At 52.4% G+C, this 14,679-nt stretch overlaps 3 protein-coding genes across 3 annotated transcripts; 2 read left to right on the forward strand and 1 right to left on the reverse strand.

Moving 5' to 3' along the window:
- Positions 1–354: 354 nt before the first annotated feature.
- On the forward strand, positions 355–2,414 carry LOC109738680 (premnaspirodiene oxygenase). The gene is made up of 2 exons (XM_020297772.4): positions 355–1,270; positions 1,548–2,414. The coding sequence occupies exons 1-2, from the start codon at positions 371–373 to the stop codon at positions 2,175–2,177; spliced, it is 1,530 nt and encodes a 509-aa protein (XP_020153361.2). The 5' UTR covers positions 355–370; the 3' UTR covers positions 2,178–2,414.
- Positions 2,415–5,031: 2,617 nt separating this feature from the next.
- On the forward strand, positions 5,032–7,518 carry LOC109738679 (desmethyl-deoxy-podophyllotoxin synthase). The gene is made up of 2 exons (XM_040401931.3): positions 5,032–6,000; positions 6,220–7,518. Exons 1-2 carry the CDS (start codon positions 5,059–5,061, stop codon positions 6,847–6,849), a joined length of 1,572 nt encoding a protein of 523 aa, XP_040257865.1. The 5' UTR covers positions 5,032–5,058; the 3' UTR covers positions 6,850–7,518.
- A 1,132-nt stretch (positions 7,519–8,650) lies between these two features.
- LOC109738678 (desmethyl-deoxy-podophyllotoxin synthase) lies at positions 8,651–10,574 on the reverse strand. The gene is made up of 2 exons (XM_020297770.4): positions 9,559–10,574; positions 8,651–9,469 (listed from the first exon to the last, which is right to left on the reverse strand). Exons 1-2 carry the CDS (start codon positions 10,501–10,503, stop codon positions 8,867–8,869), a joined length of 1,548 nt encoding a protein of 515 aa, XP_020153359.1. The 5' UTR covers positions 10,504–10,574; the 3' UTR covers positions 8,651–8,866.
- Between the last annotated feature and the right edge of the window lie 4,105 nt (positions 10,575–14,679).

A 14,679-nucleotide genomic window follows, 5' to 3' on the forward strand; every position in this document is an offset into this window, starting at 1 on the left:
ACAGGATATGAGTGCCATGCAAAGCCGCGGGCATCTTCGTTGGTCCTCATCTTCCGATACCATTTTGTTCACGAGCTAGGACAAGCAGAACAAGTCCCAACAGATTCAGATGCAAACAACAAATGCTCTAGTAAACTCCATTATCACATGCATGTTGTTTGTATCTGCTAGTAAAAGGAGTGACAGCTAGGCATCTTTCGTCTGGTGCTGATCACCCGATGCCATTTTGTCCTCATGGGCACGGTGGTCTATATTGTACGTGTGTGCATACCTAAGCATTCCAATCACGCAAGGTGGGCTGTATTCTATGTGCAGCCGGTCGGGCTATAAGAAGGCTCACGAACCGGAAGAGCACAGCCAACACTACATCATGCTTCTCACCATGGACGACGATCTTGTCTACCTGTGCTCTGCTTTGGTCGTGTCACTCTTAGCCATCGCGGCTGTCCAGCTCCTGAAGCCGCGACCACGGCTGCCGCCGGGGCCGCTGAACCTGCCGGTGATCGGGAGCGCGCACCGGCTGGTGAACGCGCTGCCGCACCGCACGATGCGCGAGCTGGCCAGCGTGTACGGCCCGCTCATGTACCTCCGCGTCGGGCACGTGCCCGTGGTGGTGGTCACCTCCAAGGAGCTCGCCCGCGAGATCCTCAAGACCCACGACGCCATCTTCGCCACCCGGCCCAAGCTCATGTCCGGCGACATCGTGGCCTACGGCTCGACGGACCTCCTCTTCTGCCCCACCCCCGGCGACTACTTCCGGAAGCTCCGAAAGCTGTGCGTCCAGGAGATCCTCAGCAACGACCGCATCCGCTCCTTCCAGGACGTCAGGGAGGACGAGGTGCGTAGCCTCGTCGAGGACATCCGGGCGGCCGGGCCGTCGGCACCGCTCGACCTCAGCAGGAAGATCTACAAATTGACAAACGGCATCGTCTCCCGGGCGGCGTTCGGCATGAAGAGCAGCAAGGCAGAAGACTTCGTGGCGGCCATCAAGCACAGCTTCGTCTACAGCACCGGCTTCTCGATTCCTGACCTCTTCCCTGGTTTCACGGGGATCCTCAGCTTCCTCACCGGCATGAGGAGGAACCTCGAGGGCGTTCGTGACACCATCGACGGCATCCTGGAGGAGATCATCGACGAGAGGGAGCAAATCCTCAAGAGTGGCAGGTCAACCGCGTCGGAGAAGAACCTGGTGGAAGTTCTGCTCGGCCTCATTGGGAATGAAGACTTTGGCTTCCCCATCACCCGCTCCACTGTCAAAGCAGTTGTCCTGGTTAGTGCTAGTACTACTATAACAGTATAATTTTCATGGATATTGTTATAGTCGATACTATCTTCCTTTGATTTTGCATGGAGATTCGTACAATAATTTATTTTTAACTTTTTTCCTACATACTATATCACTTGCCTGAGACTTGGTCAAGTTTGACTGAGACCTAACACAAAATTTCATAAGACTTTCACGCCTCAACATTCATTTAGAATGATCCTTTAAATAAATATAAAAATATATACACATCAATTAAAATAAGATTTTCATGCCTATACAGGACATATTTGCGGGTGGGACAGAGACATCAGGAACCTCCATGGAGTGGGCCATGTCAGAGCTGGTGATGAACCCAAAGGTGATGAAGAAGCTGCAAGGCGAGATCAGGGAGGCGTTCCGCGGAAAGGAGTTCATCTCCGAGACCGATCTCCGCGCGAGCGGCAGCTGCATCAAGTACCTGGGCCTGGTGATCAAGGAGACATTCAGGCTGCACCCACCAGCTCCCATCCTGGTGCCTCGAGAGAGCACGGAGGCCTGCGAGATCAACGGGTACGTGATCCCAGCCAAGACGAGAGTGATCATAAATTCATGGGCCATCATGAGGGACCCTCAGTACTGGGAAGACGCCGAGGAGTTCAGGCCAGAGAGGTTCGAGGGGACTCGCATGGACTTCCATGGCGGCTGCTTCGAGTACACGCCCTTCGGCTCTGGGAAGAGAATGTGCCCCGGGTTCAACTACGGCATGGCTAGCATGGAGCTCACCCTGGTGCAGCTCTTGCACTCGTTCGACTGGAGCCTTCCGGAGGGTGTCGATCGACTCGACATGACCGAGACCGTGTCGCTGAGCTTGACCAGGAAGACGCACCTCATGCTGCGCGCTGTCCCTTATGCACCACCGCCTTCCTCCTAAGAGTAAGAACTAGCAGTGCTAGTCAAGTGTTGAGCGATGCAGCCATGCCCATGCATACTATTACTACCAGCTGGAGCTCAGTTGTGGTGTTCGTCATTTTGAGCTAAGCGTACGTGTGCGTCAATAATAATGGCTAGCTGGGGTGGCGTGGTAGTAAAAATTATGCCAATAGTTTGGCGCTGTACTTTGGATGTTGTTGCTTGTCTTATCAGAGGATGTTGTGTTGTAAACTTGTAATATATGTCCAGTCATGTGCATGCGTACATGCCAGACGGTGTGCCAGTGTGATGTGTTCTTTTTGTCGATGCATATTCACAGAGTGTAGCGTTTTGGTGCTCAGGCTCTTTCCACCCGGTAAGAAAAAAATATCACAAAAAGTTCAAAAAATTCTAGTTTTTTGCATGATAGAAAGTTTATTGCGTGAGGTCCGCTCCAATTCTCAGGTCATTTAGACATCTGAGAAGCTCTCAACAAAAAAGACAAATCGGGTTAGAACAGTGCATGAATAGTAAACTTTTTTACAGACCCTGAATTTGTCTTTTTTGCCAAAAGCTGCTCAGATGTTCAGATGATTTAAAAATTGGAGCGGACCTTATGCATCAAATTATCTATCATGCAAAAAATTGGAACTTTTTGAAATTTTCTGTTATTTGTTTTGATTTTTTCTTCAGCGCGGGTGTAGATTAGCCTGGGCTCAGAAGTGGATTATCGATATTCAGAGGATCTAATTGTCGTGCGCGTGATTCTCGATCATGTCTGATGTACTATTATTTTTAACAGTTTTGCTAAGTCTCAATGGACTTAGATTTCGTTATGTCTCAGTCGATGCTATATTTATTTGATTTTGCATGGAGATTCATACATAAATTTTCTTTTCAGTTTTTTTATTTCTCCTTCTTATACTATACACTTGACTAAGATTTGGTTAAGTTTCAGTCGACTGAGACCTAACCACACCCTATTTTTAATGTACAGTCTTCTGGCTAGCTAATACACATTAGTTGTACTGACAACATATAACCAAGTTCAAACAAACATCTCTAGTTTCCTACCCTAACCCTCTGGGCGGCTAGTCTAAACTTTCACCTCCAGACTTCACCGGCGAACCTGTGGATTCGCCTCCACTCTGCCTGCCGCTCCGGCGGCCAGTCGCGGGGAGGAGAATTTATGTGCCTTCGCTCCGGTTAGGAGTTTAGGTTAGGGTTTTCTAGTCCTCGCATATGCGGCGCTCGGACTGGTGGTGGCATTTCTTCTTCGAGTTTATCTTCCGAGCTTCAATCATATTTGGCTTTTTCCATTTGAATGTAGTCGACAGAGCTCCGGTGTAGATTTCTGCCGTCTTCTTGGGATGGTGAGGTTAGGGTTTCTCGTCATGTGGTGAGATTTGGTGTAGACGACTGTGGCTCTAGGGCGCTGGTCCTTAGAGACACATGCACGAAGACTTCGCAGGTGTCATCGGCAAGGTAAAACCGAGTCCATTAGGGTAGTGGAGACAACAGCGCGTCGGCTCGTTCTAGCAGCAGTAGTAGTCAGTTGGTGGTCTCGAAATATATAAGTTTTTTGATTATGTTTGATGGCGCATGCCAAGAGTGCATTGCAGGCCGAGGCCATGGCTTGTCTTGCGGCAATTGAGGGTGCGGCTAGCTGTGGTGTCCACCAAATCATTCTGGAGTCAGATTCACTATCTCTGGTGCAAGCCCTCAATTCTAGAGATTCTGACAAAGGAGAGCTAGGAGTTCAGTTCCTGGAAGCTCGAAGCAATTGCATCGCTCACTTTGATTCATTTGAATTTGTGTTCTGCCGTCGTGCATGTAATTCAGTAGCTCGCGCTTCAGCGCAGCATGGTTATTGTGCTTCTATGCCCTCCAGTGTGTGGATGGAGCATATGCGAGGTTTGGTTTCATGTTTGATTGCTAGCGATTTTGCCGCGCAAGTTTGTTAATGGAAACATATCTTGTCAAAAAAAGGGACAAAATTATGGGGGCAAGGAACCTTCTTCTTTTAATAGTAGGTATATATAGATTTTCTTTGCTTCGTGAATACGCATCAGATTAAAATCTCCTCCCATGAGAATCGGGAGGGGACAGCTAGCGGTTTTCGTAGACACCTCGTCCAAGAAAATCGACGATCTCGGGTGATCCGTTGGGCCGTAGATACCAATGATTTTTATTGTTTGGTATGATGGGCGGTGGATCGCAGATACACTATGGTACAATTGACACCTGAACATTACCCATTTCAAACATGATGTCCCGAAGCACGACAAGCATATATTCCCCCAGAATGACCCATGGCCAGCGGCCTCCCCCACCTCGAGGCTGTGAAGTTCTTGACTAGTAAACTCCTGTTTGGTCGTCTCTTGCAAACAAAACAAACAACTTTTGTCATTTGGAAGAGGAGATTCCTGTTGTAGATTGAGAAAGATGCACCTTTCAACAAGTTGTCGTTTGTTTGGGGATTGTTTCGTCTATAATAACTAATATACAGGTAGTTATAGGGTATGACATGTGACCACTAATAATGTATTATTTGTGTTCCTACTCCTTAACAAAAGGACAACGTCTTGAAAGGTGCACGGGGCAGAAGCATCTTCCCATATGATGGCAAGCAAAGGTCCAAACCTAATGAAAATTTATGATTAGTGTGCATGGATTCAGATGGAGGGTCCAATCTGGCAGCTTAGCACGCCAATTATTGCATACTACTATATGATTTGCATCAGAATCGTCTTGTTTTAATCAAACATTAGTTCACCTGCTAGCCGTTAATTAAGCATATCGTCCTACCAGGTCATCTGATAGCGACACTGCCAGTACCACCCTACAAATCAACACATCGTGCGTACGTTTCAGGCACAAGGAAGGAAGGAGGTTACAACGCCATGCTCCCAACCAAGGAATTAGTGGGGCAAGACCTCCAATACTCCTACTACCATTACCTCGTCTTCTCCGCGATCCTACTGCTCCCTCTTCTCGTCCTCAAGCTCAGGCTCCGGCAACGCAAAGACAAAGACGTCAACAACCCGCCTCCAGGCCCATGGCGCCTGCCGGTCATCGGCAGCCTGCATCACCTCGTGAGCCTCGCAGGCGCACTCCCACACCATGTGATGCGAGACCTTGCCGGGCGGCACGGCCCGTTGATGCTGCTCCGCCTTGGGGAGCTCCCCCTCGTGGTCGCGTCGTCGGCCGACGCGGCGATGGCGGTCATGAAGACCCACGACGCCGCGTTCGCCACGCGGCCGCAGACGGCCACGCTGCGCGCGCTCACCAAGGACGGCCTCGGCGTCATCTACGCGCCCAACAGCGACCACTGGCGCCAGCTCCGCAAGCTGGTCACCACCGAGCTGCTCAGCGCGCGGCGCGTCAAAGGGCTCCGCGTCACCCGCGAGGCCGAGGTCTCCAGCCTCGTGGCGTCCATCGCGTCGTCGGCGTCGTCGCGGTCCTGCAAGGACCCCGTGAACCTCAGCTCCCTGCTGTCCAGGTTCGTCACCGACGTGACGACGCGCTCCGTGGTGGGCGACTGGATCACCGAGCGCGAGGCCTACCTGGAGGCGAAGCGGCAGGTCGTAAAGATGGCCGCCAAGTTCAGCCTCGCCGATCTGTTCCCGTCGTCGCGTCTCGCCCGCATGTGCAGCGGAGGAGTGCGCCAGGCGGAGGCGTGCAACCGTGAGATCAACCGTATCATGAGCAAGGTCATCGAGGACCACCGTGCAAGGAGGTCGGCTGGCACCGGCGGCAAGGAAGAGGTCATCCTGGACGTGCTGCTCAGGACACAGATTGACGGTGTGCCTCTCGACATGGGAACCATCCGAGCCGTCATCCTCGTAAGCCCCCCTCTCTCTCCTCCCCAATTCACACGAGAGGTAACAGTATAAAATAGATCCGAGCAGTTGATTGCGTTAAGTAGTGGGATTGATTAGCTCTTATCTTTCATATGAAAAGAGGGGGCAAGAGGGAGCATGTTAAAATTGCTCATGTAGCCGGCCAGATCGGATGTCGGATGATCTAATTCGATAGTTGAACTTTGAAACAAACAAACGCAGGATCTTTTCGCCGCTGGGAGCGAGAGCTTTGCAACGACGCTGGAGTGGGCCTTAGCGGAGCTGATACGGAACCCAACCACACTCCACAAGGCGCAGTCCGAGGTGCGACGCGCCCTCGCCGGACACACCCGCGTATCGGAGGACGCCCTGCGCGACCTCCCCTACCTGCATCTCGTCATCAAGGAGACTCTGCGGCTGCATCCCACAGGCCCGCTGCTCCTCCCGCGGGAGTGCCGGGAGCCCTGTCGCGTCCTCGGCTTCGATGTGCCCCAGGGCGCCATGGTGCTTGTCAACGCCTGGGCGATTGGCCGCGACGCCGCCAGCTGGGGCGCTGACGCCGATGAGTTTAGGCCGGAGAGATTCCAAGGCGACGGCGGCGCGGTGGAATTCTATGGGACGGACTACCAGTTCCTGCCGTTCGGCGCAGGCCGGAGGATGTGCCCTGGCGTATTGTTCGCCCTCGCCAACGTGGAGCTCGCCATGGCCAGCCTTCTCTACCATTTCGACTGGGAGCTCCCGGGTGGTGCTGATCCGACTAAGCTGGACATGACGGAGGGGTCCGGGCTCTCTGCAAGGAGGAAGAGCGAGTTATGGTTGAATGCCACTGTTCAAGTCACTGTTCCTGAGTGAGTCACTCTAAGGTTTTCGTTTCTACCTAAAGAAAACCTTTATTTACTACCGATATCCCACAGCTAGGTACCCCCTGTGCATATAGATTTTAAAAAAAAGTCAAAACCACATAAACTTTGACCAGTTTGTGACATATGCCAGACATATTAATGTCGTTTCAAATTATATATATTTGGTATTGTATATATATTTTCAATAAATGGATTGTTGATAGAAATAGTTGTTTCTATAGACTTGGTCCAACTTAATAAAGTTTGACTTCTCAAAAATCTATATGCACTCTATTATGAAACGAAGTTTCTGCATCAGAGGGAAGTCCTTCCTCCCAACGTGTCATTGTCAAAAGGCGGGCGGTTGAGTGCTAGTCAATCTTCTGCTGCCATTTGTTCCGGATTGATGGAGATGGCGCAGCGAAGGCACCGCCCCAAGTGGTTCGTCCCAGTCGACGATGGCTCCGGTCTCCGGCTAGTACTATGTAAAGGATTGGATTGCGTTTTTTTGTCTGTTCTTGGGTCCTCTTTGCAAGATGCAAGGACTGGCTTGTAATTTTCTTCTATGTGGGTGGTATGTGTTGATTCTTATCTAATGAAGTTTAGGCCCTTCGAGACTCTTGCCCGTTAAAAAACAGGTTTGCTAAATGTCAGGCACCTGAAATTTTCTTTTGTTTCAGTCGAATTTGTGATTGTCCGTTAGTTGCGTTGTGATTTGTGCTTCCATGCGTCGTTGGGCTGTGGTATTCGAATGACCAGTTTTTGTGTTTTCAGTCGAGTCATTGTGTTGGCGGGCCTTATGGGCTTGTTTCTACAGCCTAGCTCAGTTGGCTGATCCAGTTCACATCCAGCCCCCCTAAAAAAAGTTCACATTCAGCCCTCCTAAAAAAAGTTCACATCCATCCGGCCTTTTGTTTTATCAACCGTACGAATTCACCGGCGACAGCGACATCTGCCAGTCTGGGTGCCTCCTGGTGCCACGGGTGAGCTCCCGAGCGAAAGTTCCGCGCTTTTGCGCTGGCGACAACGACATCTACGGGTGTCGTTATCTTCCTGAAGAGGTCGCCGTGGTTCTCGTCTCCGTGGCGAGTCTCGCGGTGAAAACCCTTGCCCTTTTGGGCTTGGCAGCAACGGTGCTTGCGTCCCCCCTCTTGAGGGCGTTGTCGTGGAGGCTAGGTGTTTTAGGTTGTGTTGTAGCGTTGTAATCTGGTTGTCCAGTGTTTAGTTGTTCTAGGTTATGTTGGCCAGTTATTCTGTGATCTGCTAGGTCAGAGGGCTACCTCACCACATTGTATCGTTCCACCTTGTAACTTGATTGTTGTTGCTTTGTATATAAAGCAGGGAAAAAGCCTCTTTCGAGAGAGGTACCGGATGCATGGTTTGAGGCATTGAGTTATGAATGGTTTTCAGTTTCACTCGAAACTTTACTTTTGGTTAAAATTCCAGTAATTTAAATGAAAACTGAAATATTTATCTTTTTGCCAAATTATTCGAATAGTACACAGGAATAGGAATATTTATTAAAAAATAAGCTGTTAATTTTTTTTGATTAAATTCAAAAGTGAATGTTTCAGCCTTTTGGCCGAAATGTAAAGCGAAATCACAGAATTTTGGTGATTCCTGCTGTCGCCGAAACATTTCCAAATCTGAGAGAGTGAAAACCCACGGTCGTGACTAAGGAAGAGCGCCACGTACGTCATTGAATCCAGGCTACTAGCTAGCTTGCTAACATGGACCAGATTGATTGTGTTAACAAATCGCTACGGAAACTCGATCAGTTGTGACAACAAGGAGCTAGACTCTTCCTCTCCATCGGCGTGCGGCCATGGCCTCCGACTTCGATCCATATCGTGGCCGACCACAGAATAGAAGAGAAACTGGTGGGACAGCAGAATTATTTTTATTTACAAGTCATGAGCTAGACAACAAGAGATAAACAGCAGCAGCTAGCAGCAGCAAGAGTAGATTAATTCTCTTCTCGGATGGATGCATCTACTAGCTAGCTAGGTACGCTAGCAGTGGTCATCCTACTCCTGTAGATCTGGATGGTAAGATGATGCCTGCAGGCGCAGGCTGGACCTAGTGTGCACGATGAACCCATAGACCTCGCCCATGTCCAACGTCTCCCCTCCCGGGACCGCCCAGTCAAAGTGGTACAGGAGGTTGGCCAGCACCAGCTCCATGATGGTGGTCGCGAACAGCGCTCCAGGGCACTGCCTGCGGCCAGCTCCAAACGGGACGAACTCCATCTGCATGTACTCCACCATCTCATTGCCGTGGAACCTCTCCGGCCTGAACTCGGCGGCGTCCTCCCCCCAGTGCGCCGGGTCCGTCCCCACAGCGAAGCTGTTTATCACGACAGAGGTGCCCTTAGGTATGTGGTAGCCCATGACCCGGCAGTCCTCCTGGCTCGCCCGGTGAAACATCCCCGCGGGGTGCAGCCTTAGCGTCTCTTTGATCACCATCCGGAGATAGTGGAGCTCGCCGAGGTCCGTAACAACGCCGTCGCCGTGGGGCCTCTGGCGGACCTCGTGTTGCGCCTTTGCCATGGCCTCTGGGTTGCGGATGAGCTCCGCCATGGCCCATTCTAGGGTGGAAGAAGTGGTTTCGGTAGCAGCTCCAATTATATCCTGCAGGTTGGCCATCAGTTAATGCTACCAACCATAAGAAGAAGAAGAAGCCTAGCCCTAGAGAGCTGCAGAACCGGTAGGTGGCTTACAGAGATGACACAGCCGATGGACTCCGAGGTGAGAGGGAAAGTGAGGGTGTCCTCCCTCTGCAGCCTCAGGAGCACGTCCAGCAAGTCTTCGCTGTCTCGAGCAGCGGGAGAGGCAGCAGCAGCTGTGGGTTTCTTCTCCTTGCGATCCTGGATGATGTCGTCCAGGATGCGCTGCACCCGGGCATGGCTCCTCCTCACGTCGCGCGTGCTGCTGCTCAGCCACCGCGCCAGCCGCGACGATGGGAACAGGTCCACCAGGCCGAAACCTCCCACCAGAGCCGACAGCGCGTCCATCTCGCGGAGGTGCGCCTCCTGCTGCGGGAACCTCCCGCCGAACACCGCCCCGGCGATGATGTTGCCCGCCAGCTCGGCCAGCCCCTTGCCGACGTCGACGACGGCGCAGGCCGTGGCGGCGGCCGAGACCGACTCCACGAGGCGCGCGGCCTCGCCTCGCTGGATGGACTCGATCCGCCGCACCTGCCGCGCGCTGAGCACCTCCGTGACGCACACCTTCCGCATCTGCCGCCAGTGCTCGCCGTAGGGCGCCAGGAGGCCCTTGCCCCCGCAGCTGACGATGTCCATCGTGGGGCCGCACGGACGGGTCGCGAAGGCGAGGTCGTTCGTCTTGAGCACCTCCATCGCCGCCTCCGGGCTGGACACGATGACGTTGGGCACCTCGCCGAGCCTCAGCAGCATCAGCGGGCCGTGCCGGCGGGATAGCTGGAGCAGCGCGCGGTGCGGCGGCAGTTTCGTGCCCACGAGGTGGTGCAGGCTGCCGATGACGGGAAGCGTCCATGGACCTGGAGGAAGCTTATTAGCTTCGGCTCCTCCTGTGTCCTCCTTGCCACCCACGACGCCCAGAGCCTGCCTCAGGATCAACCACAAGAGAGCCGTGGCTACAGCCATCCCGCACAAGCTTCCGTAGGAGAGTTGGTCCATTTCCATGGCGACTGGTGGTGTGGTGGGTCAGATCTCAGATCCAGATAGCTGCCATATTGTCTTTTCTTGCAGCTCGTATATATGGTCCTTTGGCTCGCAAGTGACGTCGATCGATGTACACAGGAATAAATAATCATCAGCTTGTCTGAGCGTAGCCGCCTTTCTTAACTATTAGAACATGCACATTATCAACCCATACATACATCACCTAATTAACCACGTAAGCATGTGTGGTAGTTGGCCGGCTCCTGTCAGACGCGCAGTGGCAGTTAACAAATGGTTAGGTGTGCTCGTCGTTCTTCTATTCATCAGACAACCATACTCTACAATTAGATGAGGCCATGCATGATGGCATATATTCCAGTTGCAGCAGCATTGCGAGGACTAGCAAAATATAAAGACTCCTGTACCTGCAAGCCGGTGAAATATCCACCTTAGGCCATCTCCAATGGGCCGGGGAACACTTCTTTACGACCTCGAACAAAGGAAAAGGATGCAATAGCCATGCGTGGCGTCAGATGGCAGATTGGCAGCACGGAGCGAACGTTTCGTTCGTGCTGGACGGATCGAACGAGTGAACTAAAAACCTTCGGGAGCAACTGGCTAACGGCTATCCCTTCAGGGGCAACCAGGGTGGACACGGACCGGGCCGAGCAGGCGAGCCGTCCTGTTTTCAGGGACCGGACCGGAGGCGACGAAGCCCGGACCAGACCGAAAGGACCGGCCAACAACCACCGGCGTCGATGTCTACCGGTGCAGCGGCGAGGTGGGTTACGTGCGCAAGGGGTGTGAAGAATTAATCTACAATAAACACATATACTTGGGGTTACCAATCAAATAGAGATCAACTTAATATTACTAACTATTATTGCAAACAGAAGAAATTAACTAGCCATTCTGTTCAACTACTATATCTCTAAGATGGACCAGTACGGCGGTGCGGCGATGAGCTCCATGATATCATACGCCATTCCTGACAGCAACATGTTACCATGGATGAACGAAAAAGGGTTTCCCCCCGCTTTATATTATAAAGCATACCACCAAGCATCCAACACAACAGTTTCAAGTACAATAAGTCATAGAATCATGCTGGGGGCACAGCAAGACAAGCCCCAAATAAGACTACTAGGAGAAGCTAATCTGACTCAAGAGGGGGCGGGGGAGGCGGCGGGGGAGGAGCAAAAGACGCCGCCGAGGCACGAAGTCCCGCCATGATGTTGTCGATGACGCCTCGGTCGCTCCGCTTACTAAGCGGTCTCCATAGCTGCAAGAAGCCACACATTTTGTAGATCACATCAGTCACACGGGACGGAATCACTCGTTCGATGACTAATTTATTGCGGGTACACCAAAGGGACCAGGCAAGGGTACCTAGCGCGACCCAAATAGGGGCGCGCCTAGTCCCGGGGAGCCGAAAGACCTTCCCGAACAAATCCGGGAGGTTGTCATGGCACCATGTGCCCCCAACCACCTCCCGGAAGCAACTCCATAAGAACTGAGCTGCCGGGCACCGGAAGAAGATGTGGTTGCAATCTTCCGGTACCAGACAAATGGGGCATAGACCATCCCCAGGTCCATTACGCTTACGGACCTCGGTGCCTGAGGGGAGGCGTCCTCTCACCCATTGCCATAAAAAAATACGGATCTTCAGAGGGAGTTTGATCTCCCAGAGCACCGTGAGCTCCACTAGACCAGGAGTAGGCACAATCGCCTGGTACAGAGATCTAGTCGAAAATCTACCGCTTGGCTCGAGGTGCCAGGAGAGCGAATCCGGTTCCAGAGAAGGAGGATGAAGGGCAATGCATTCAAGTAATTCATCCCATTGCGAGAGTTCGGCCACCCCGAAGGTGCGGCGGAAGGCAATCGCGCCTAGGTTCTCTAGGGCCGCGGCCACAGAGATCTGTGGGCGAACACAGATAGAGAATAGAGCAACAAACCGCTCTGCAAAGGGGCGGGGTCCCGCCCATCTATCCAGCCAAAAAAGTGTGGCAGCCCCAGAGCCTATCTGGATGGAGGTCCCAATGTGCAGAACCGGTAACAAAGACATCACCGATTGCCAAAATTGGGAGCCTCCAGACCTAGAGGCAAACGCTAATGGTTGCCCGCGAAGGTACTTCCCACGTATAATATGAAGCCACAGGCCGCCCTCCTCAGTTTGGATCCACCAAAGCCATTTGGACAGGAGGGCAATGTTCATACGCTTGGAGGAGATGACCCCCAAGCCCCCTGGTCCTTAGGTTTGCAGATCTCAGACCATTTGACCATATGGTACTTCTGCTTATTGTTCTCTCCCGCCCAAAAGAAGCGGGAGAGTAGTTTGGTAACTTCCTGATGAAGGGATTCATGTAGGCTATAGAATCCCATGATATACATCAGTAGGCTAATAAGGGAGGAGTTCATTAGAATCACTCGAGTGGCTTTGGAAAGCCATCTCCCCTGCCAAGGCTCCATTCTAGGTTGGAGCTTGGCGACTATTGGACGGAGATCCTTTTCCAGGAGTCGTGCATCACTAAGGGGCATGCCTAGATAAGTCATCGGGAAGGACCCCAAGCGGCAGTTCAAACGGTTGGCAATCCGCTGGGCCTCCCCTTAGGAATATACCATGACCATTACCTCGCTCTTGGCAAAGTTTATTTTGAGGCCTGACATTTCCTGGAAGCAGAGGAGGAGGAATTTGAGGTTTTGAATATCCTCATCTGATCCCTCCACCATCATAATGGTGTCATCCGCATATTGGAGATGGGTCAAACCCCCAGGAGTCACCAAATGAGGGCAAACCCCTCTAATGTGACCCGCACGCTTGGCCAGGTCCAGAATCGAGGCGAGCGCATCAACCACAAGGTTGAATAAGAATGGGGAGATCGGGTCTCCATGCCGGACCCCTTGGCCAGTCATGAAGTAAGGTCCAACCTCCCCATTGATGTTAACAGCCGTCCGGCCACTCGTAACTAGTTGCATCACCCGGGCCACCCAGTGGGGGTCAAAGCCACGTTTCAGCAACACTTCCCGAAGGAAGGACCAGTGAACAGTATCATAGGCTTTATGGAAATCGATCTTGAAAAAGACCGCACGGAGGTGTTTGCTCTTAACCTCATGGATAATCTCATGGAGGGCAAGGATCCCACCTAAGATATATCTCCCTTTTGTGAAGGCCGACTGGTTCGGGTGATGAATCCGGGGAGCAATAAGGGCCGCCCTAGTGGCGTACCCTTTAGCGAGGATCCGAAAAATCACAGAGGACTGTGATCGGACGGAATTGTCTAATGTCCGCCGCTCCCGGTACCTTGGGAATCAAGGAGATAATCCCGTAGTTGAGTCGGGACATGTCTAGGGTGCCCCTAGAGAACTCGCTAAACAGATCAAGGATGATATCCTTGACCATCGGCCAGAAGGCCTGGAAAAAGCGAACCGGCAAGCCATCGGGGCCTGGGGCCGACATCGGGTTCATATCCTGGACAAAGGTCTCCACTTCTGCAGCATCGAAGGGGGCCAGCAGGGTTGCATTTTCCTCGGGGGAAATCTGTTGGTCGCGTGACCAGATATGGTCGGCCAAGGCGACACCATTCCGCTGCCATCCCTGAAAGACTTGTAAAAGTCGTCCACTAGCAGGCGGATAGCCTGAGGATTGAAACAACTTTCCACCCTCCCAAAGGAGAGGGATGGAACAACGTAGCCTACGGCCATTAGCGATGGCCTGGAAGTAAGCAGTGTTGGCATCCCCAAATAGCACCCAGTTAATGGAGCCGCGTTGGCGCCAAAACTCTTCCTCCTTGGAGTAAATCTCCATAAGGGAGTCCTCCAAATTATATCTATGCATCCATTCCTCCACGGAGATCCCAGAGATATCTGCGCGGAGGTCAAGGTCCCGGATCTCCTCGAGGAGGGAAGCCTTCTGAATACGAAGATCTCTCCCAATGTTCGCCCCCCCCCCCCATCCCTTCATGAACTGTCGGGATCGTTTGGACAAATGATGCCATTCATCGAGGATTGACATCTGCCTATGGGGCTCGGCGCGAGCCGAGACCCAGTGAGTCTGGACGGCTTTCACAAAGCCTGGTTGCCGAAGCCAGAAGTTCTCGAAACGGAACCGCGGGGGAGGGCGAGGCCGTTCATCCATAGAGGCTAAGAGGAGGGGGGACGTGGTCAGAACCAATACGGGTAATGGCCTGAAGAGAGGCC

The sequence above is a fragment of the Aegilops tauschii genome, chromosome 3 (assembly GCF_002575655.3).
Source record: "Aegilops tauschii subsp. strangulata cultivar AL8/78 chromosome 3, Aet v6.0, whole genome shotgun sequence".
In the NCBI taxonomy this organism is placed as follows: domain Eukaryota; kingdom Viridiplantae; phylum Streptophyta; class Magnoliopsida; order Poales; family Poaceae; genus Aegilops; species Aegilops tauschii.